The 24408-nt window shown below is 36.1% G+C and overlaps 2 protein-coding genes across 4 annotated transcripts; one reads left to right on the forward strand and one right to left on the reverse strand.

The window, feature by feature from the left end:
* On the reverse strand, positions 1-17432 carry LOC147385590 (transcription factor MYB3R-3-like). 3 transcript variants are annotated; one of them, XM_086422125.1, is made up of 12 exons: positions 17192-17432; positions 16644-16825; positions 16143-16194; positions 15780-15837; positions 12358-12452; positions 12163-12266; positions 11924-12052; positions 10402-11438; positions 5956-8797; positions 3188-3307; positions 2852-3090; positions 1-225 (listed from the first exon to the last, which is right to left on the reverse strand). In XM_086422125.1, the coding sequence occupies exons 2-8, from the start codon at positions 16790-16792 to the stop codon at positions 10412-10414; spliced, it is 1614 nt and encodes a 537-aa protein (XP_086278251.1). In that variant the 5' UTR covers positions 16793-16825; positions 17192-17432; the 3' UTR covers positions 1-225; positions 2852-3090; positions 3188-3307; positions 5956-8797; positions 10402-10411. The 3 variants fall into 3 exon arrangements, with proteins under 3 accessions (XP_086278251.1, XP_086278250.1, XP_086278252.1); XM_086422124.1 differs by having other exon boundaries at positions 17094-17432; XM_086422126.1 differs by having other exon boundaries at positions 2852-3107; positions 17094-17432.
* Positions 17433-19687: 2255 nt separating this feature from the next.
* On the forward strand, positions 19688-23132 carry LOC147385591 (glucan endo-1,3-beta-glucosidase-like). The gene is made up of 3 exons (XM_086423374.1): positions 19688-20850; positions 21470-21755; positions 22888-23132. The coding sequence occupies exons 1-3, from the start codon at positions 19795-19797 to the stop codon at positions 22914-22916; spliced, it is 1371 nt and encodes a 456-aa protein (XP_086279500.1). The 5' UTR covers positions 19688-19794; the 3' UTR covers positions 22917-23132.
* The last annotated feature ends 1276 nt before the right edge of the window (positions 23133-24408 follow it).

A 24408-nucleotide genomic window follows, 5' to 3' on the forward strand; every position in this document is an offset into this window, starting at 1 on the left:
TAAAAAAAAAACTATTTTGTTTCTTTTCTTTTGTTTTACTGACTGCAATTTCATGTACATTACATTGTGATTGAAATGTTTGTATGTAAAGATGGACTCCAAAGCATGGACGGCTGCTCGAATTTTTACCCTATAATATCCAAATACAATTGAAAAAAGAAAAATCTTTACAAGTCCTGTATCTCCCAAAAAGAAAATTAACTCCACCGGCTCCACTTCCTTCATCTGCAATTTAAGGTAAGGAATAAAATCATGAACTTAACGCACAATATGTGATCAATCATATCCTACAGAGTTCAGATTTGATAGAAAACATGTCGGTCTTAAGTCGGAACAAATTTTAATTCACACTAATAAATGTTATTGTTCCTGCATGTAATTTAGTTATCGCTCTATATCACAGAGTCTAATTCACAGTTCTAAGGGATCCTAGATGATGTGAAGCCATACTGGCAAACTTTTATCCTCTACTCTAGAACCAGAACTGGTCTCATCCCTAGTCAGGCTTTTATTAATCACGTTGGCTGCAAGTGAGTCTTTGAGATTAAAACTTGGCATTAGAATGCTATAAAGTTCTATTGGTAACAATTATGAGAAGATAGCTAAGGGATTCTTTCAGTAGCATAGCATTAAGTGACATAAATGGTACTCTAGTAAAGCTGACTGCTGTTTATTGGGGAGAAAAAAATACGAAAAAAATCGAGGAAGCAAGGATGAAGTTAAATATTAAAAAAAAAAAAAAAAAACCATTGGATCTAACAGTGAATCATTGACCATTTACCAAATTGAGATATGAAAGTAAAGGTGGGAGAAAAATAAAATGGTGAGTGAAGACATGAGAAGGGGGGAGATGCACTTTCTACATTGACGATGCCCATGAAGGAGGGACAATGGCCTTTAGCCTTTTCACAAATTTCACTAGGACAAGAAATCAGGCAGCACTATATTCGGTATATGGCAATGTGAGACCACCATCACGAAATTTCGTATGGGGAGGATGTGAGAAGCATCGTTTAAACAGGTGCCTGGAATGGCACCGAAGATGATGATGGTGTGAGTTTTGTGCAGATGATTGTTCATGGCCAATCCCCTCTGAGTTGCTACAAATAACTTTAGATTCTTAGTTGTTGTGGGGAAGGAATCATCTTCAGCTGCCAACTTCAAGATGTTATCTAAATTCCATCCACCAAATTAATATGGGAGAAAATAGAAATAGAGATTACAAAAAGGTATTGGATTTAACAAACCATTTGCTCATTCACCAAATGTGGGGAGGACATAGTTTTGGATTTAACAAACCATTTGTTCATTCAACAGGTCATATGCTTGTTAAATCCTTTAAAGATAGCACTTGAAATTGCAGTGAATCAACTTATATCGAGTACCAGAGTTTGCAGTGCATCATCTTCCTATTAGCATCTATACTATAATTTATTTTCCAATATTATCGGGTATACCAGACAGATGTGGGGAGGACATAAGGGAAGTTAATTTTATTTTCAACCTAATAAAAGCTTCCAGGTAGGTCATAGCTAACATTTATCTAGAAATTTTGGGCATCTTATGGTTCATTTTCAAGAAAATATAATTGCTTTAGTGATCACACGTTGAGCTGTTGAGAAACATGTCGTTAGACAAGTATAGCATAGATGAAGATGTTGAGATGGATGAGTGGCAAGATCAAGAAACACAAAACCAAAAATGAGTATATTCAAGGAAATTTATGAGTAGCTTCAATAGAAGATAAAATAAGGAAAAGTTGCTTGAGGTGATTTGGGAATGTGCAAATAAGATCAATAACATCACCAGTGAAGAGTGCTTTAGTGTGACCCGAGGGTTATAAGAGGACAAGAAGCCTAAAAATGATTTGGATAGAGTTAATATGAAAGTAACTAACAGAATGTGCCTTGACTAAAGATATGGTTTATAATAGAGTTAAATGGGATTCATGACCCAATTATTTTTATAAGGTGTAGAAAACGATGACGGCAAGATAGTTAAGTTATTTAGAGTGTATTTTTACAATTTTGTCCCAATCCTGAATAAACCTACAATAGCTCTATGATACACAGTTTTGTGCACAAGATCTTTTACATAGGTTTGTGGAACCTACATTACAAAAAAAATGAGTCAAGGAAAGAATTTTCGTGATAATGATCTCCTCAAAAAGTCAGCCCCCAGCCCTAATTAATCTCCGTATGGGCCCACATACCATTTAATATCTAACCAACCAGTCAGACTAAACTATAGGACAAAAATTAACAAGAAATCAATAAGAACCACACTATATAGATTTGAGGGTTGGACAGTCAAGAAACAACTTGTATCATATGGATACGAGCAAATTGATAATAACTCAAGTAGAAGAGAAAATAAAGCCAATGATATAGTTTGGGCATGCAAGGCAGAAACAAAAAATAATAAGAGTACTTTGTTGATAAATGAAGGCCCTAAAAGGCATAGAAATGATGAAAATGTGCGGATGACGAGGTAGTAAGAAAAAATATCAGATGCAAACTTTGGTTGAAGATGTTGATCAAAGTATTCCTTATCTTTCATTTTCCTTTTTCTTTTTTCCTTTTTGTGTGTGAGGTGAGGGTGGGGGCCTCTTGAATGGGAAATAATGTTGAGAGCCAATGAAAAAAGAAAAGGTGTTAAACTCAGGTGACTTTTGAGTGGTTATTCATCTAGAAGTTATATGCCCCACTGATATGGCCAAGGAGTATGTCAGATATAAAGTGTTAAGGATGATGGATAGCATGCCTATTTATAAGTTCTCCGAACAAGATATACTGAAATGAAATTGCATTGATCTACTCAGTTATAGAAACAGTGTGAATAGTCAAGATACCTTTAGAACGAGGTGCCAACACTTCAACGGGGAAAGGACGCAAGAGCTGTAGCCCATTCACGCTGACAGGAATCCAGAACCCTTTCATCACCAACATATGCCACCTTTGATCTTTCAGCATCACCGGTAAGAACCCATCTTACATTTTTGACAAAGTCAAAGTTTGAAGAAGATATTTGCTCGTTCGTGTTGTTCCAGTTTAATCCATTTGCTTCACAGGGCTTAGAGTTATTCAAAGACTGTAAAGGAAACACCACTGCATGCCAGTTAGAAACCAAAAGGAGCAAATTCTTGGTGGATCTGCTAAAAAAAATGAGGAGTTATTCTTCAGCTCACCACAATGTTAGCTTTAGCATTCTTTTTTTTCCCCTTGATTGGACGAATTCCAGTTTTCACGTAAAATTCTACCTCTTTCAATGACCTAAATTGATGGTCTTCAATTGGATCATAGTAAAACTGCACAAAATAATAACATTTTCTAAGCTTCTCAAGCCCGTTAACAATTTCAGATAAACAATTCTCAAGGGAAATTTTACAAGATTTGGACATTTCTAAAGTCCCATAATCGTGCAATCAATTTCAGATAAACTACTTTCAAAGGAAAAAAAAGGGACAAAAGCTGATAACCTTTTTATATGAAGCTAATAATATTAGTTCAAAACAAAAAGAATTTCGAGCAGGGTTCCTCATTTTGTTATTTGCATTTGAATCACATGTCACCTATAAGTTACGGGTGTATTATTTAACACATTATTGCAATTCAATAGGCATGTGTAGAAAGATTGACTTTGCAACAAAGTTAAACAGAAAAATTCACAATATCAATAAATGTGAACCATTACAAAAATTAGTTATTAATCCAGGAGAATCATATAGTGGTTGTACCAAACAACATGAGATCCAGGGCTATCCACCAGTATACGTTGCAAGATCTGATTAACTATTTAGAATGGATCTTTAATTAATTCCAATTGTAATTAGACTAGTATGGTAGGCATCTAAAAGAACTCTAGGAAATCATTATCTTAAAAAGTCAGATGAAAATACTTAAAAATACAGATGCACCTTCTGATTTGAGATATGGAGAGCTTTCATTAGAACAAAAATATACAATTGAGTGTGATATGAAATCCCATGATGTTATGCCAAGCTAGAAGAGTGGTTCCTTGGGAGGCACCACCTTTGTATCCAATTGTAGAATGTAAGACTGTCAATCAATATAAGTATAGGTATAAAAAAGCCTTCAATGTTGCAGCTGCATATGAATTTAGACCATGGTAAATCCATAGACGAAACTCAAATGCATCAGATTCTGGTAAACCTATAATTTTTACTAGAACTATAAAAAGTGAGCTTGGGGACAACTCATTCTCCAGTATCCACAGCCCTCACAAGCAAAATGATCCTTTTTACTGATACGAGTTTTTCCATCAAGGACAAGTTGATCACACGGTATTTGAGTATGTGTAGGCACCTATTAGAGAATCGTGCAAAAGATCCTCTCTGTTTTCACCTATTAAATGTATCATAGGTCACATATAATTTTGACATCATTGCATGAGGCTTGTGATGATCTTTCTATGTGTATTTACAATAAACTTTTAACATGAGAATCCTATAGGATTCTATAAGTTTTAATTAAGATCATTTGATTCATCGAACGTTTGAGGTATTAATTGACCAATGTACCAAGCATTTTGGAGATCAAGTTGATCACATGATGACGACAATATGAGATTCCACAAGATGGTCATCTCCATGTATTTCCATATCTCAGATCATTTGATACTTGTACGAACAAGTAAAAAAGCCAGCCAACAAGTTTTTGATCGAATTTTTTATATAGTTACTTATATTTTTAAAATAGAACTGAAATGTAGTTTTTTGGTCAACCGTTGTAAATCAAACAGTTGAGAAGGTAGAAAAACTCTTGACGATCCTAATCATCATACTTGAGCCTTGTATTTTGTTACCTAAATTTGTGGTATATTGTTTATATCCATTTGGTAATTACTTGTCGTAGGGGTGAATAGGATATTTTCAGAAGAAATTGAGTTGGTTACAAATTAGGTAGCAAAAGGAAGAGTTGGTTTTGAATTGGGAAATCTAAGGTTATATTATTACGGGTCGTAATCATTTTTAGATAATAGTGGAAACATTTCAACTCTCATCTGTGGACATGGACATAGCCAAACCAAGTGATCATGTGTTAGTCTTGATTTCTTGATTGCTTTCTTGTTATCCAACATATATAGCGACAAATCTGAGGCTCTTTGATCACACGGACAATCTAGATGATCTAAAAATTTATAGGATACTTGAGTAGTGTTAAAAGATCATAATGTGATTACACGTGTAGGTTGATTTGTTTTTCAACACACTGCATAGTGGTTATGACGTAGAGTATGATGCTTGTGTTATAACGTAGGGTATAGGTATACACCCTCAACCCATGAAGATTTCAACCCAAAGCCCACTCTCATGAATGCAACTTGAAGTTTTCTCGAAAAGAAGAACAAGTAGTTAATAATTTTGTTAAATATTTCATTTGGACTTAATATTTAATTGAGTTTGAAAGTTTTCTACAAAATAAAGAAAAAGATATTTTTTCCATGAAAATTAAAAAAAGAATTTGAAAAAAAAATTCATAAACAGCTAAAACTGTATCTTATCTAAAAAATGGGCCATCATCTTGAACCAAGGTAAATGCAAACTGCATGCTATTCTGCATCAAATTGATTTGATCGGTTGGCAACCATTCTAATAGTGTTCTAACAGAGTTCAACTCTATCTAGATTTCTTATTTGAAAAAAGAAAATAATAAAGTCTAAAGTTAAGTTCTACATGGATGTGTGGCAACAAGGTCCCTAAACCATTTCTAAAATGTCTTTCTTCGGATGAACAAATTAAAACATCGATATCAATAGAATTTAAAAAAAATAAATAAATAACAATAATCCCTAATCAGAAAAACTAAATAAACCTTAAAAACAATTGAGAGAGACTATAATCCAGAATTTCCACTTCAAATTATATAAATAGATTAAAAAACTACAAACTCATTCTCATAGAAAGTAAAGCTAAAGCAGGAGTACTAAAATTACCTTGTCAATGACTCCAGCGGTGGCACCACCGGTCCGAACCCTATACTCTATCCTCCATCCATCCGGCAACCCTTTGGGTCTAGTCTCCGGCCCTGTTGGCACCACAGCCAGATCCAACCCCGCCGCTCTTTTCCGACGTTTATAACGCACAAACCCCGACTGACCCCCAGAATTATCCGAAGTTGATGCCGGTCTCCTTGGTAAGTATTTCTTTCCCAAATCATCTGGAGTTGTAGAGGATTCGTCTCCGTCTGAATAGGGGATCAATGGAAGTGGCGTCTCCAATGTTTCTGAACGCAAGTTAAGTAGAGTTGCAGCAATTTGATGAGTATGCGGGTCAGTAACCGGCAATCCTTCCGATGAGAATGTTGGATTGGTTGCCCGTGTTTCAGAGGACGATAGGTGAGAGAAAACGATAGGCTGTGATGTTTTGATGTGAGTGAGCAGATTCGCTGCTACTTGATCGGAAATATCTTCTGGTTCTGGTGGAATTTCAGGATGTGTGTCAGTATCCGGCAAGAGTTTCCGATCGGCGGACATGGTTACAGAGTACGACAAGAAGACAGACAGATGGAAAAGAAAAGAACCAGAAAGTGAGAAACAGCTGCTGAGAAGTGAGACCTTTGGTTGGCCGCTTTGAGTTATCAAAAGTTATTTGGACAGAAAAAGAATATGATCTGGAAAAAATATTGACCGTTGGATTGGATGAAATAATCTCGAGGTGTCCGACTCGACCAGGTGTATTCGGTTAATGCCAGCTAAGGTTGACATGTATTCAGACAAACGAGATCGATGAAATTAAATGGAGATTTACACACAGATTTTGTGGGGGATGTGCAGTTCTGTGTTCCGAGGAAAATATCTATGGTTCCGTGTCCGTGCCACGTCATCCGAATATTGACCGAGTGAGGTGTTTCTAATTAAAATATCAAATGTTCGCTTATTTGGTTTGTAATCTCTCGAGAATTGACACGTACCAAGAACTGATACAGTGGTACATGATTTAGATTTAGGAATGTTAATAAGGAAGGTCCTCTTACTTGAGAGTTGAGAGGCTCATAGCCATGTTACCATGAGCCTAAGCTTGGGCAATAGCATTAGTCCTTGGGTCTGGAAGTTAGATTATTTTGAGGCCCGTTTGAAAAATAGGTTGGGCTTGATTTTAAAATTCGTCTGAGATTGAGATTAAATAGACAAGTCATGTTAGTGTCGACTATAACATCGCAGACATTTTTCAGACATTTTGACGAGTAGGCATCGATCTTTGGGTATTATCCTCGCCTGCCAAATAAAGTTGAAGTAGAGGGAGAGAACTGGAAAAGAGAACGAAAAAAAAGAGAAAACGATTTGTGCGTCTAATGGGAACCCAGCGACAAAGTCAATGTTAATCAACATCACACTTTGAATTGTACAAGATTCGTTATGACTTATTAATATTTTGAAAATCTTAGTAGAGTCTTCATGAGTAGATTGATTTTGATTTACTTTTACAAAAAATTAATAATTTAAATATTAATTATCTATGTAAATACATTTTTTGAACCAAGCCCAATTCAAGAGTGGACCTAAGAGAAAATATGATCTTGAAAAAACTTGACCAATTTCCATCTGGACCAGTTGCATACTGTTAATGCCAGTGAGACGAACGTAGTTTATTATTATTAAAGATTTGATTAGTAGGTTTGTAATCTCTCATGAATTGGGGTGTACCAAGAGTTGATACCTTGAGCAGTAGCTTTAGTACTTGGACCTGAATAGTTTTGAGGCCCATTTGAAAAAGTGGTCGATCTTGGGTTTAAAACTGGTCTGAGATCAGTCATCTCAGTCTTAGAGGTTACCGAGTGAGAAAGTCAATGTGAATCCTCATCACATTGACTTGTACAAGATTCGAGATGACTTGTCCAAGACCTTGAAAATCTCAGTAGAATTTAGAGGTGAATGATTTTGATTTATTTTTATAAAATTATGATTAAACATCTATTAATTTAAATAGGGGATCAAGAGCCTGTGAGGTGGTTACCAATGCCTTGTCACCCCCATTCTTAAGCCACAAAAGCAGTGAACGAACAAGGTTCATAGCCTCGTATCACTTCCCCGCCCCGACATTCTTGAACTTTTGAATGATATATACTGCACAAAAGGGTAATCAAACTATATACTTAGTCGCTTATCCATCAAAACATAATCCTATGCCATTTCAAAGAAAGAAAAAAGAACAATTGAGCTTTGCCTTGGTATCTTGTTCTTTCTAAATCATTGTGAGACATATCTGGCATGCAACAATAAAAGACTAAGACTAAATATTTGGAAGAGAAAACCTAATTATTTTCCAACAACAATTTTTTAACCATGTTTTTCCACCACAGACGTAAAATACCTTATCATAGGAAGTCATTGGATCTAACAGTGATTCATTGACTGTTCAACAAATTAAAATCTGAAAATAAAGGAGGCAGAAAAAAAAATTGTATTTCAAGAAGGTACTTTGCTTTGGAACGTGAAAATTTATCCTCTCGAGAGGGGCACTTTCTACACTGACGATGCTCATGAAGGTAGGATAACGACCTTATTCTACAACTACAAGTGAACAAGAGGTCTGGCATATCACTTATTTGGTACGTGGCAATGTGAGACAACCATCACTAAATTTTGCGTGTCGAGGGATATGAGAAGAATCAGTTAATAGGTGCCTGGAATGGCATGGATGATGATGATGGTGGTGGTGCGAGTTATGTGTAGAATATTGTTCATGGCCGATCCCCTCTGCGCTCTTTCAAATCACTTTGGAGGCTTAGTTGTTGTGGGGGAGGAAACATCTTCAGCTGTCAACTTCAAGATTTATCTAAATTCCATCCATCACATGAGAAAAAACAGAAATAAATATTAGAAAAAGGTACATGTGTTTAACAATTCACCAAAATGTCATATTCTTGCTAAATCCTTTCAAAACAGTATGTGAAATGAAAGTGAATCAACTCATATTAAGTACAAGAGTTCATAAGTGATATAATCTCCTATTATATTTCATACCATTGTCTTTTATGCATTCCGATTCTTTTGTAATCTAATTAATGTATATAACATTCATAAAATGGACTCGAGCATATAAAATCCAATTGGTTGATTTCTGTATCACAACCTTGGACCTGCACCTTCCATTCCACCGTACCATCAAAACAAAAACCTATATAATGACCCTTCTAACAAGGACACTCCATTTTCCGGAAAACTTTTATGTGTAGGACTTAAGTGTCATAACACCCATTTACATGGCAACATTGCCATAGTCATACTTTAGGTAGTATGTAAGCACCAAATAGATAGCATTAAAATATTTTATTTCTTTTATACTACTATTTTTTCCCAATATTATCAGGTAAACCAAACAGATGTGAGGGGAGGACAGAGAGGAAAGTTCATGCAATGAGAAAATATAATTTTTTTTAGTGAACGCGTGATATTTAAGACCAACCATCATTTATTGATCAAAAAGTTGAGTGGTAAAGAAGCATATTGATTGATGAGGCATAGCAGAAATGAGGATGTTAAGATGGATGAGTGGCAAGATCAGGAAACATAAAACCAGAAATGAATATATTCAAGGAAATTTTTGAGGAGCTTCAATAGAAGATAAGGAAAAGTGGCTTAATTATGTTTGGGTATGGGCGAATAAAGATCAACAATACAGAGCTTTAGTGCGACGTCGATGGTCAACCCAATTAATTTGATAGGGTGAAAATAAGAAACAACTTGTTTCATATGAAACCAATCACATATTGAAGTCATGTTGAACAGTCCAAACACACGAGTGTACCTCACTAAATTATTCATCATTGCCAACAATTAGTCTATTTTGACATTGTTAATCATATGTGAATCAATATGAATTTATGGTTTAACTGGATCAACTATATTTTTCAAATTCCTGTCAACTTTTCATATGGTTAGGAATGTTGGAATAAATTGAATTTTTATGAGAATGGTCTTCATGGAACAGAGAAATCCTAATGAGGTTAGATTATCCAACATGACCTCCATGTGGCCCCAACACCAAATGTAAGAAAGGAGAGTAAAATGGGGCGTTTGAATGCACTCGCACAAATGTACATGCATAAACAATAATACTATGTTGTACAGCTAGAACAATCTGAACCCATCTGCATAGTTTCAAATTGTGGGTAATAGTAGATGTTTCGCACCAAGACCATGAGGTTAAGGGTTCAATCCAAGTAGAGAACAAGTTCTCCATTGAGGGTCTAGTTGAAATACTCACAAATATAAGGAGAGTGGAAAAGGAAAGTACATGAGAAAAAAAAAATTGTAAATGAACAAGTCACATGAAAATCTAATAATGCAAACAGGTAGGCTATACCTATAAAAATAGGACATTGCAAGGCAAGGTGATCAAAAAAGCATCTATTTTACACAGTTGAAGAATATACTCACAGTTTATATATTAGGTTACCCCCATCTTCATTGTTTGTGCACAGTTTCCTGTAGCATGAGAATTCCCCTTGATGACTGAATTCGTTGACGTGGTATGACTGCCAAGCTTATCTTCGTATAAAGTGAAATCAAGTTGCTTCTCCACAGACTTGAAAAGAGCTGTTCGCTTCATCCTTAACCGGTATGGAGGAGACTCATTAAAAGCCTTCCCACTGACGTCACTGCAAAAAGTAGGATTCTTACCCAAACTTGCATTTAGTGAGTCAGAATGTTTCAGGTTATTTCCAGTTCTCTCGTTTTCTTTGGGAGTATATAAACTGTCCTTGGATTTTATCCCATCTGTAGGCCCAATTCTATCTCCGGATAATGGTGCATGGGCTTCCCTTTTTCTTTTTCTAAATATAGAAGGAGTATTAGGGAAGTTCATGGCAGCATTCCTTAATATAGATTCTGGGCTTTGCCCCCCACGAAAACCAGCACCCTTCACACAAGGTGGAGTAAAGTAACTGATAGGTGACATAACCGAACTTGAGAGAGTGGAATCTGAGGAAATACCATAGTTCTCTAACTGTGGTGGCTCATAGTACAAAGAACCAAATGTAGGATTGTCAAGCCGAGCTTGATCAATTTCCTCATTGCTTGTACATGTCACTGACTTCGGTGTTGAATCAGATTTGCTACTAAGATCTAATTTTGATGCCTCTGGCTTGCTCTCAACATCGTCATAGTCCATGGCTCCAGTTAATGGAACAGCTGTTGGAGCATCTGTACCTAAGAATTGTGGTGTCGAGGATTCCAACCGATCCTTGCATTCTTCTTCCAATTTAAACAAGTCCATGTTTCCGTTTCCAGAGGAAGACTGTGTAATCGAGTCCAACCCTCTATTAGAACAAATGGAAAATTTTCTATTGGCGGTTTGTATGGAGGAACCATTTTGCCCAGTCTTTGGAACTGCTGGAAGTTCCCCAGTGGCCATGTAGAAATCTAACTTTTTCTTCAAGGAACTGTTCCAATGATTCTTTATTGAGTTATCAGTCCTGGATACAAAGTTCAGTGGTTAATGTAAAAGAACTAACTCAAACAAAATGTAAAAATGCATCCATGGTATCATATCCAAACTCTTGATAAAAGCCATTTGATAACTTGGACTGAAACAACTTTACTATTCAGGAAATTCTGGATCAATAGGGTGGTGAATAGAACTATGTGGTGGGGAAAATTCTTGTTCGCAATGATGATTGTTAACAGATACTATAATTATGGAACTTTAGCGTATTTCAAAATAGGAAATGTGGGGTAGCCATAAAGACAGTTTACCAATGTGTAAAGGCAGAGATGAGATCCAACATTGGTCTTGGATACTCAGTTTTATGTGATAGGGATGGTGTCAAAGTATGTGATTATTGATTTAATGTTAGTTCAAGGGGGTATACTTTATTGATCTGTGATCTAGGAGTATTGTCCTCCCTTTTTCCTCTTCCCTCCCCTTTTTTGAAATACCATTATAAACTATAAAGAATACCTGCCCGGTAAAACCTTGGCTATTTCTGCCCATCTATTCCCATATGTTCGGTGGGCATTCATAAGTGCAAGTTCCTCCTCCAACGTCCAAGCATCTTTTCTTATAATTGGGTTTAAATGATTGTGCCACCTGAAATAATTAAAACCATAGTTTCTTTGGTGAATGGTAAAAAAAAAACTAACAGAACAGTCCAGCATTAGCAATGGATGATTAAGCAAATCATGTCCTTCAATAATTACCTTTCCCGACATTGTTTTCCTATGCGACCTGGCAACGATTTTGCTATAACAGACCATTTTGAAGGCCCATACTTTGATACCAATTCATTGATTTTTTCATCTTCCTGCAAAACAAATGTGCAATCAAAATTTTGATCCTTAACTCACAAATTTGCAGAAAAGTTTAACAACCAAATTAGGATACTAGAAACATACCTCCTTGGTCCATGGCCCCTTAATAAGCTCTGGATTGAGAACCTTCTGCCACCGATGCAGACATTGCACTTCTGTTCTATCAGGGAAACGTTTAGCTGCATATACAGAAAAATAAATCATGGGACAAAATCTAAGCCCGACAAGGATTTAAACAGAAATGAATTACTGTCATAAAATAGCATCATCAGTTGTCAGTTTGTCACTGATTCAAGGATACGAGATTGCAAAGATACAAAAATGCTGTCCTGCCCCATCTATGTTAGAGTTAAAAAAAAAATTGTTGTGGTCCAGAACTCCACAGATACAGGTTATCATTCATGTATGCCTGTTATACATCATTTATGAAAAACATAGAACCATGGCAAGTAAAAAAGAAAACATCTTTACATTCTAAAAAGGGGAGATGGGAGATATCATTGGGAGAAGAAGACCACTCCCTCTAACACTCCAGACTTGAATACTATTAAAGTGTAACAATATTATATAAAATGCACAAGAACAATAAAAATTGTAAAAGTTGCATTCTTCCTCTAGTTAATTTGTGTCAATAAAATTTAACAATCCCTCGTACAGGAGTAGGGGTTTGTCCCACTCTACTAGAGCCATACTTAATTATAATAAGTCGACAAATAAAAGGTACAATTTGTTTTTACCATATTTGTATTCGATATTACAACTGGCATTAGTCAGGATATGGACGTCAAATTTGCAACTAGTATTAACATTGTTTTTTGCAATGAACCACAATTGGTTTGTAACAAGGATCAGCCCCAAGTCCATACATTTTGCACTAGTTACAGATGAATTAAACACTCACATTCATGGAAGGGTTTGTTGGTATACTTTATCTAAAGATGATGTAGAATTATTGGTTCATGAGCTAAAGTTAAAATTACAGAGGGATATCTTAGAACCTAAGGCTACTGAGATAAGTAAAGACTAAAAACAAAGTATATACAGTCTAAATTTGTAAGGGAACTCCTAAAGATGATGCAATAGTCAAGATCGATAGATGAGAAATACCTAGATAATCAACAGAGCATTTTTAGAGAAAGTGAAGAAATAAAACATGGATTATATCGACTTAGAAAAAGAATATGATAGTCTCAAAAGAGTTGCTTTGTGGGTATTTTGGAAAAAACAGAAGGTTCCAAGAGAGTATATCAATATTATGAATGATATATGCTAGAGTTGCAACAACTTGTGATAAGACAAAGGAATTCCCTATTTTCTTGCAACAATAAATATTATTGGTAATATCCTGTAGGTTTCATGAACAACATATCTACGCATGTAGAACCTTCTGGAATCAGTGGCATACAAGACCACCTTCCTATGCAGGATTAGTTATTTTCCCTGATGATGCCACATGTCACATTCTCCTATTGTTGTATATGCCATATGCTATATAGCCCAGTTGACTTTGCCTAGAAAGCGTCCTTCTTTTCTTTTCTTTACTTTTTTTGTTTTTGTTCTTCAGTTACTTTCAGACAGTGAACTATATTACCTCAATAAATATATCTTTTTATAAAAAAAATCCAAATGAATGCTATAGAATCTTTTGTTTGAAAATTTACCTCACTGACATTCCCCTGGATCCTCTTAAACCTTTTGCAGATTTGTTACCATACTGTTCAGAAGATCTTGCTTGCCAAAGCAAGTCCTCCAGACTTCTCAACAATTGTGACCTCAAATGAATCAAGTTGAATGACCTAATTCCCATTTAAAATATAAAATCTATCAAAAATCATTTAGCCTTCCTAAACTGAAGCATTGCAGAATTGCACCTAAGGCTATAAGGGAAAAAATACCAAAGGGGCGTCTGTGGGTGGAGCCTAAACTCTATTTAACTAAGGTCGAATTGCAAAAATTTTCAAAATTTTCAAGGTAGTCACGAAACAAAACTCCAAAATTTAGGTGTAGTAAACGTCCAACCAGAACAGAACCATGGATTTAGAGGTGAATAATGCAATAATTTTAGAGTTACTGAAACTTCTAATCGCAACATCCAATCATACATGGTTTCTCTGGATTCACCTCTAATCTTCTAACTAAACCAAACCCTAGGCTGTCAAAAAACTCCTATGTATTCTTCCCAACTTTCTAGCTGTAAGACTATAACAAGTGTTATAGGACATAAACATCAACACAACATTATTGGCTAGGCCACCATATAAAATGTAAAAAAGTCCATTTATTAGGTCAGCAGTGAAACTACAGCATGTCTTGGATTACAACGTCCATCACATTTACTCTGCAGATAATATACTTTCCTGAGTTGATTTTTCAGCCTGTTTCAACCCGAACAATGATATAAAAGCCAGATATATTGGGCTTGCTTGAGAGACATGACAGTAATACCAATATGTTTCTAATGCGTCAATGCAAGAACCAGATTGTCTCACTCAAGCAAATTGATTCCACAGGATTATATGAGGTGAGAGGTGTAGCCTTGTCATAGAAAAGTTAACCCCACACAGACTTTTTCTACAACCAATGAATAAATTTAAAGAAGAGGATACTGGAAAATGAAGCAGAGACTTCCAGGAAAATCAAAGATCAATGTGTTTCACAAAATGAGATTGTCAAGCTGCTTTCTTCTTGACAAATGAGTACTATTTTCTTCTCTAATCAAGTTTTCCATCATTTCCAAACTTTGGTAACTCAACATCCAATGAGGCTATAACAATTCTCAAGCAAGGGTTTCAATCACAAACAAGTAAGTGAAAAACGGTTTCCAGTCCCACAGAGTTGCCCCGGATTTCAATATAGTACAATTTCTCATTTGCAGAATTATTTTATTTTATTTTCAATATGTGCTCATTTGCAAGATTTCATTACCACCATCTTTATTTGGTAAGAAATTAATGTTCTGCTATTCATCCAAAACAATAAAAATAATAAGTGTTCTTTTTTATCTCCCTTATCCAGCAAAAAATAAAAGGACTTCTTTTTTTACATTTTGGTCTTTGCCAATTCATTAAGGATCATGTTGGAACACGAGAATATGTGATCACTACTGAATTTCCATATTAAAAAAAGTAATATCACACACAATAAATGGTCCCTTGTGTGCAAATTAGAAACACCATAGACTTTAGACAATAGTTAAATGATTAAATTGAATATAAATGTTAATCCCATGATAAATATATGGTGAAATTGCAAAACTCGGGTAATTCTTGTTGTACACTACAACAAGGATCAGCCATGAAACGAATCACGGAAACGACTGGAAACAATGTTTCCAAGCTTTAGCCTTGCACTAACCATCCAATGAACTGTGGACTAAAACGCCACTGTTTGACTCTACTAAAACGTGAGAAACCCAATATAACATTTGCTTGCTTTGTGAGAAACTATATGTTTGTAACAATGTACATTAGCAACAAAGAAGCTAGATAAAAGGAAGAGGGCCGAACCTATTTTTTTCCAACACTTTCCCTTGAAAACTTCGACAGCTTTTCTTAACTTTTCATCCTGTAGCATGTTTTACAATAATCAAAACATAGAAAGCCTTTTGAAGGAAAAGTAAACAAACATAAATTTGCGCAAGCACATCGGTGCAACACCCATGTGAAAAAATGGTCTTGTATCGTGGGTGCACACTATGAGTAAAACTTGGGGTTTCATTGAGCCAAACCCACCATCAAGTTTTTCCCATACCCACCGAATAGTTGAATGAACTTGGCCCCCACCCATAACTGAACTAGTAAATGTAAGGGGGACATTTAATTGTTGATGATACACAATGGTTCAAACACTGAGAATATCAAACTGCTCACCTCCTGTGGAGTCCAACCACCCTTGGCTCGCCTTATAGGACCTGTTGTTCTCCTATAAATGGAGTTAAATCACCAAAAATAAACCTAAAAGTTAGCACAGTTTCCATGAATTATAATGAAATAATGAGTTTCAAAAAATCAATACAATTAACTTTAGAACATGAATAATTCCATGCTCATTTACTGGACTGAACAAAAAAAAAATGGATCCAAACCCATTTGAAGCTTTATTTCTACTACTTTATTCTTTCCAACTAAACCCAGTTTTAAAAGTACATCAGTTATGAAGTTCTTTCTCCCATGACTTGTTCAACAATGTAAAATTTTCTATTTTAACTTGGAAAAAATGACTAAATTGAAACAAAGAAAATCAAGTCGGCTTATGCAAGCTCCGGGTACCATAAATATAAATAACATCTAGGATCTGATAGTATAGTATAAATGTATGATAATTTTCTAATATAATTAAATATTCAAATTAACAAGAATAGAGATCAATACCAACGAGATGGAGACGGGGGCGTGGTAGCGGAGCTACGAATCTCGGGGGACTTTAGGGTGTTGCCGCCACTGCCCTCAGAAACAGAGGATCCCAGATCGTGAACTGCCTTGTTCTCAAGGCAACACTGCTCAATTTTAACTTCATCCATATCCTCCTACTATTCTCAACAAAATCCAATATTCTGATAAACAAGAAAACCAAACAAAACTATTTAACACTCCATAAGAATTCAGAGCTTGTCAAGAAACATCAAACCACAAACCATGACGAGAACTTCTTAAAATGGTCTTTGATCAGTAAAATTCTCAACGATAGATCTTGAAATTCAGGAGCAGATCGAATAGAATATGAGAAGCGGAAACTAAAAAATAAAATAAAATACGCAATTCTAGGGTTTCTAGTCAAGAAGAACGAAAAAACAACCAAGAAGAGATGAATCAAAGTTTTACCTGGATCCAACAAAGATGGAGGTCTAACGATTCGCAAGAATCGATTGGTGAGACGAAAATTAAGTAAAAGAAGATCAAGAAATCTGAAACTCAAGTACCTTTTGGTACAGAAAAATGGCGGGAAGCGAATCCGAACTCATCGAAAGAGGAAAGATTTCCAACGCTCGAAGCCACGAAAACTGTGAGAGGTTTCTTTCAAAAAAACCTTGCCCGTTTGAAGAGAGAGAACATAGAAAAAACAGACCAACCGATGCTTCCGTTTCCTGCCGTTAAAGAACCCCTGCTTCAAGTCTCGACTTTCACCGTTTTCTAGTAACGGCTCTTGACGGCTTCTGTCCACATTGCAAACAAAAGTTTAAACCTCAAACGGCACTGCCTCGCTGTTAAAGGTTGGACAAGATCTGAGGGTCGATGCTTCTTGATTCTTTCTGACCGTCCGATTGGAAATGATTACTGGATATTTAAGTGGGTTAATGAAAGAGACGTTTTAACTAAGAGCCAAGCTAAACTGACTTTCTACAAAACTGCGTTAACCCTGAGCTGAAGTAGTGGCGTGCACAGAACCATAGATGCTCTTCACTCGTTCTTGAAGAAAAGAATCTACGGTTATGTGTATACCAATACGTTAGCACAATATTATAATGAGTCAGTTTAGAATTTTATTTAACTAATTGAGATATTATGATTATGCATAACAACAATCAACTGTTGAAATATACCTTAATTAATCACCAATATTTTTAGGAATCTCTCTCTTAGAAGTAAATTGATGGTCTAATAAAATTCATAAAATCTCTCTCTCTCTCTCCATAAAAGTTGTTTAAGCAATCCCCTTTGCATATCAAAATTTAGAAGAAATCAGGAAATGATGCATGGAAAATTAGATGGAAACTGACCATTTATTTGCTTCTCATATATTTTCCCATGAGTGGTTTCATTAAATCCATTGTTCTGGTTGGATTGTAGATGAAGGTTTTCCCCAATATAAATAATCCAAACCACCATTTAATGTTACAATTGAAACTTCAATTCAAGGGCTTTTATCAATATATTTCCAAAATAAAGGTTTGGGAATATTTTAACTGTTGATCTACCTCTTGGATGGATAGATAAATATTAAGATTTATTTTAACAGAGGTTATCAAATGTCAAAAGTTTATTATGTGAAATCCTCTTTTTATTTTTCTTTGGAATGGGTTGAAGGAGTAGGTATCATTGAGGGGGAGGAGGTAATAAATTGGAGTTTAATAGGATTAATATCTTGAACATCACGAATTGATGGGGTCCTCAGAAAGTTGATCATTATGAGTGTTTATAACGAGAAGAGGGAGATTATTGACTCGTTATTTAGTATTAATCAATGAAATGATGGAATCAAAATAAAAACTATTCAACTAAATTTTGAAGGAATTCCAGAGGGGTACTCTCTGAGAATTTAGAAATTCGATGCTTCGATAGGGCAAGGGATTCCAAATGGACTGATTTTGAATACCAATTCATTAGTTAAAAAAATCACCCACTCTGAAAGTTGGATTATAATTGAAGTCTTTCTCCCATACAAATAACCAAAACTGCCCAATGTGCTATGCTTCCAAAAATCTTCCGTGATCGAGATGTCTGGGCAAATCATCTTAATGTCTCATTCATGAATGTGATGAGATGCCTAACCTGAGATTAACAAGTTTCTTCGTCTTCTTTTTTATTAAGAGAAATGGGTAAAACACGACTTCCATGTGAGATAAATTGAGATGTCTCCTCAAGTCACCTCAATATCGTCCATGAACAAAACGAAAAAAATTGAGATTGAAAATCAAACATACTTTTTTCTTTCTAACACGATAATAGTTAACATTGGAGAATATTTTTGTTTATTCCCAATAAAATAATAAAATAAATTCTTAAAAAAATTATACTACAACAATTATTGATCTTTAGGAAATATGTATTTTTTCCTCTAATCTCAATTGTCTATTTAATGAAGAATCTTACCTAGACCGAGTTTAGAGAAGTCCATTAGTTTTAACTTGTTAACTCCCAGTTCAATTCGGATTGGAGTCTATCCAAATTGACCTGGTAGAGTTGGACCAGATCGCTCCATATCTTATGAGACTAGAGCCAATGCCCAAATATATTTAGAATTTAGACTTATGTTATAGAGCTCACTAATATAATAACGAATCGTGGATTGGTTCAAATCAATCAGTTTGAGGTTCGATTTGTAATGGATTAATAAATAAATAAAAAAGAACTTAATGAATCCCCTTATTTTTAGTGAATTTTAGAGATGCTCCCATGGTTTGGTCGATGCTATAGATTATCCTTAGCTTAGAAATCACAAGATTTGATCAATATTAAAAGATACCCCTTTGGTTTTAAACTCATGATATGCCCCCTTCTTCTCCTCCCCAAATCACCCATACGAACCGGGTTCATTTTAGAGTGGACCCGAATTCGAACCGGACAAACGAAGCAGGTAACAAAGAACAAATAAACACAATGAAAAAGCGGGTTTCCTAGAGATCAGAGTTTCTAAAAGAGAAGGCCCTGTCCCCACTTAGACGCGTTTTCCGCGTCTCTATAAAGCACAAGTGTATTTTTGACTGAAAGACTAAAACGGCTCTTTGCTCATTTACTCACAACTTCACTAGTATCCCTAAACCTGTTGTCTTCCTCTGTCTCCATCTCCAAAACCTCTTCCAAGATGGCGAACTGTACTAAACCTTCCTCTAAAATCTATCTTTCTCTTCTCTTCATCTTCCTTACTATCTTCCAAACCTCCACAGCAGTCTACACCATTGGCGTTAACTACGGAACCCTCGCGGACAACCTTCCACCTCCCTCACAAGTTGCAGCGTTTCTCAAAGAACGCACCAACATCGACCGAATCAAGCTCTTCGACGCCAACCCAGACATCCTTCGAGCTTTCGCCAATACTGGTATCTCCGTTACCGTCTCTGTCGCTAACGGTGACATCCCCCAACTCGGTAAACTCGCCCCAGCGAGTGACTGGATCGCCACCTATATCACCCCATTTCACCCAGAAACCCTAATCAACCGAATCTCTGTTGGGAACGAAATCATAGCCACAGCAGATAAAAACCTCATCGCTCATATTCTTCCAGCCATGAGATTCCTCCACGCAGCTCTTAAACTCGCTGGCATTTCTGACATTCAGGTATCCACGCCTCATTCACTCGGTATTCTTTCCCTCTCTGAACCGCCGAGTTCTGGCCGATTCCGTCGCGGATACGACCGAGTCATCTTCACTCCAATGCTCGATTTTCTTCGAGAAACCAAATCACCCTTCATGATCAACCCATATCCGTACTTTGGGTACTCAGCCAAAACCTTAAACTACGCTCTCTTCAAACCCAACCCAGGGGTTCACGACGATGTTACTGGGAAAACGTACACCAACATGTTCGATGCACAACTCGATGCCATCCACTCTGCGATGGACCGATTGGGATACGGCGATGTTGACATAGTTGTGGCGGAGACTGGGTGGCCATCGCTTGGGGACGCGAATCAACCAGACGTAAATCTCCAGAACGCCATTTCTTATAATGCGAATCTCGTAGAGCACGTTAACTCTGGTATTGGAACGCCATTGATGCCGAACCGGACTTTCGAGACGTTTATCTTCTCGTTGTTCAATGAGAATCTTAAACCCGGTTCGACCGCTGAGAGGAATTTCGGTCTCTTCCGGCCTGATCTGACTCCGGTTTATGACGTCGGTATTTTGCGTGACGGACAGGTTAGCGACGTTTTGAATTTCGGTTCTTCTGGTTTAGGGTTTTGTTGAGTTGAGGATAATATCGTAATTTTTTAAATATTTAGTGGCAGTATTTAATGGTTTCTGCGTTAACCAGCTTTTCATGGGGAAAAAATAGTTGCTCTGTTTTAGGGAGAAGCTGATGGGGATTTTCGTCGTTGGACAGATGAGAATTCTTCAAGTTTGATTTTTTTCTATAGGGATCAGTTTTCCTGTCTTCTCAGCCGTTGATTGGGTTGAACTTTCGTCCAGACTTTAAAGAGTTGGATTGAGTAACAACGAATTTACGAGAATACCCCTGAAAACGCTAATAGTAATTCGAAATTTGTATGTAAATTAAATAATATTTTGATCAAATTCCATTTTAAGATAGAAAACCTTTTCCACTACAATGTGAATTCTGAGTAAAAAGACTTGACCTGTTTCTGACATTTCTGCGACAACTTTGTCCATTTTAAATATAAAGGGCTGGGTCCATCAGCCCTTTATAATTTCAAATTAGTAGATTGGTCCCACCAATTCAAAGGCTTAGATTGTTAATCCCATCGATTTAAACTTGCTACTGGAAATAGCCTAACAAGTGTTTCTGCTTTCTTCCCAGGCTGGAGGTCCAAGTCCATCCTCACCAGCACCGTCGGATTCAGGAAAGATGTGGTGCGTACCTGTAGCGGACGCAAGCGATGAAGCGCTGCAGTCGAATATAGACTACGTGTGCAGCTTGGGAGTTGTTGATTGCAATCCAATACAAGAGGGTGGGCCCTGTTTCGAGCCCAACACGATCAAGTCCCATGCATCCTACGCCATGAACGCTTACTATCAAACTTATGGACGTCACGACTTCAATTGTGATTTCGCTGACACTGGACACCTCACATCCGACGATCCCAGTAAGTTTATCTGTTCTTCCCTTCTGTATTGTGGTATACTAATAATACTATACGGTCTTGTACTATGTACGAGGAGGGTTTTCTTCTCCCCCTGTGCACGTTAAATTCGGTCCCACTATAATTACAAGAGATAAAAAACATGAGGTATTGGTCATAGATACCTGCTCCTCGGGGCCACATTGTCGTGTTGCATTATTTTTCTTTAGGTGTGAATTTTGAGGAATCAGAGGGTGAAGTGCGGGGCCAATGCGCCAGATTCAAAAATATCTTGGCGGTTTCCTTTTGCTTTATATAAAAATTCTAAATTTACAAATTCAATTGACACCTATTTTAATTCTACTAGAGTGAATTTTTTTAAAAATATTAATCAGGACTCTACTATGGTCCATCACTTAGTTATTTTTATATTTACCCTATGTTTGGTTGGTTGCAATTCCTTTCACTATTGACTATGGACTTGAATAGTATCACCAATGTTATTGTTACTGTACTCCACCGAACATTTTTTTTTCAATATTATTATTTAATATTTGTGGGAAACCTCAAAATTCCAATACAATCTACACAACGAGGATCATATGATTGGCATCAGACTATAATAATATGTACCATAGAAATTTTGATGCATCAAATGTGGAAATCAAAGTAACGCAATACCTTTTCTTATTAAACCTCACCTAATATTATTACACCATAAAAATATTAATAGACCCCATAAGTGATTTTGTTATAAAAACACATCATAAGTCACTTGTCGGTTTTATTCATATTTTTATGGTGTGGTAGTATTGTCACTGTCTCTTCTTTATATTTTTTGAGTGTTTCCTCATCTCTTCTATTACCAACACACCCATATCTCTTTCCTCAAATTTTGGTGATCATGATCATTTTATTTTTGAGAATCTCGTTGTTAGTTACGTACTAACGCCAAATTCCTGCTCTACCACTCTGATTCCTGATCCCCTAGTCACATATTAGATTTTGATAATTTGATTTTTTCCATTTTAGGATCACATGTGGTTTAACGGATGTATGCCTTATTTTTCATACATGTTTAACAGAAACATGGACTGAAGCAGTCTTTGAATCTGGATAAGAATCAAACTAATATCTTCTTTTATTGATATTGCAGGCTATGATACTTGTCAATATATCTCTTGAAAGTGGCTTTTAGGTTTTAGAGTTGGGAAGCGAGAGATTCATTGCTTCCTTATGTAATCTATTTACTAAGGTGAGGGGAGTTAATTTTTATTTGCCCATCTTTATACTTTACAGCAGTAGTCTGTGCACCAACAACTAAGTGACTTATGTTTTAAAAAGAAAAAAAATTGCTTAGTTTTCCATGAGGCTAATGTGACCTTTAAGCTTTCAATGTGATTCAGCAGAACCAGTGAACCCGTAATTGTGTGTTAAGATTCTCAAATATTGCTAATTCTCCATCAATATATAGCATATGGTGTATAGCACATTATCAAGCAACAAAGTAAAACAGGGGACAACATAAAGGAAAATTGATCAAGCATATAACTTGAATATTCTCTCATGAATGCAATGCAACAATGACAAGTGCTTTTGTGCAAATTCAATGCCCAAAAATGGTGAGAGAAGGCTGAAAGTGAGCTCATTTCTAAATAGAATGTGTTGTCTAGTGTAGTATCATTGTTTTTCATGGATGCTTTCTGCCTATATTTGTCATTGTCTATCCTATTTAATGTTTTAGAATAATGATGCATTTTATTAAGTGACTGTGATACATCATATTAGTATGGGTAGGGTCAAGACCGTAGAATATGGGGGTGTAAATTAGTCTTGGCACCCATGAAGAGGAATGTCCAGTAAAAATTGATTGTTTGGAAATATCCACAAATGATTGAAGATGTTGTCCATTGTATAAGTGCTTGATGGTTAGAGTTTATTTTACTAATGCATGCCAATCAATACAAGATGAAAGTTAGATATGCTTTATGAAGCTGATCGTTGGGCAGTCAAGAAGCATCGTGCTTATTGATTGTTTGTAATAAGATGAAGATGAATGGAAAGATTTGAAGAGATAAAAGTATAAATGAACACATTTGAGAAAATGTAGGTGTAATTACTTCAACGGATGATAAAACTTGCCCTAATTTAAGAACTCTAGAGGTCATCTTTTTCTCTATATGTTTGCTTTTATCAGCTCTTAGCCTAGAAGATGGCTATACTTGGCTCAAGCCTAATTTGTTGAGATTAGTCTCTCTCTTGTTAGCCCTGTATAGAGCATCTAATTACTTAAATGATCAAGCTCCTACTTGACCTAAAGAGCATTTTCATCATTAGTGACCAAGCTTCTACTCTTGTGCCTTTGAATCATTCGTGGCTGAAACCTCTTCAAATGGATCCAAATGTGTAGTTCCCAGTGAAGCCAAACAAGGGTTTGGACTTTTAAGAGTGAGAAGCAGATCCTCTGTAGCGTGTATCCACAGCATCAAGATGATTGTATCCAATCGTTTAAATGTGGGAGTTTGGTGATCGTCCATTTTCAATGACTTGATTAAGGCCAAAAAAAGGGTTTTATTTGATAATTTGTTTTCAAATCTGATCTAAACCATGAATCTAAGAGTGTCGTGTTGTTATTTTCCCTGGATGTGATGTTCTATGGACTGTAGTACAAGAGCTA

Source organism: Akebia trifoliata, chromosome 14 (assembly GCF_017979445.1).
Source record: "Akebia trifoliata isolate Shusen 1 chromosome 14, ASM1797944v1, whole genome shotgun sequence".
Lineage (NCBI taxonomy): Eukaryota > Viridiplantae > Streptophyta > Magnoliopsida > Ranunculales > Lardizabalaceae > Akebia > Akebia trifoliata.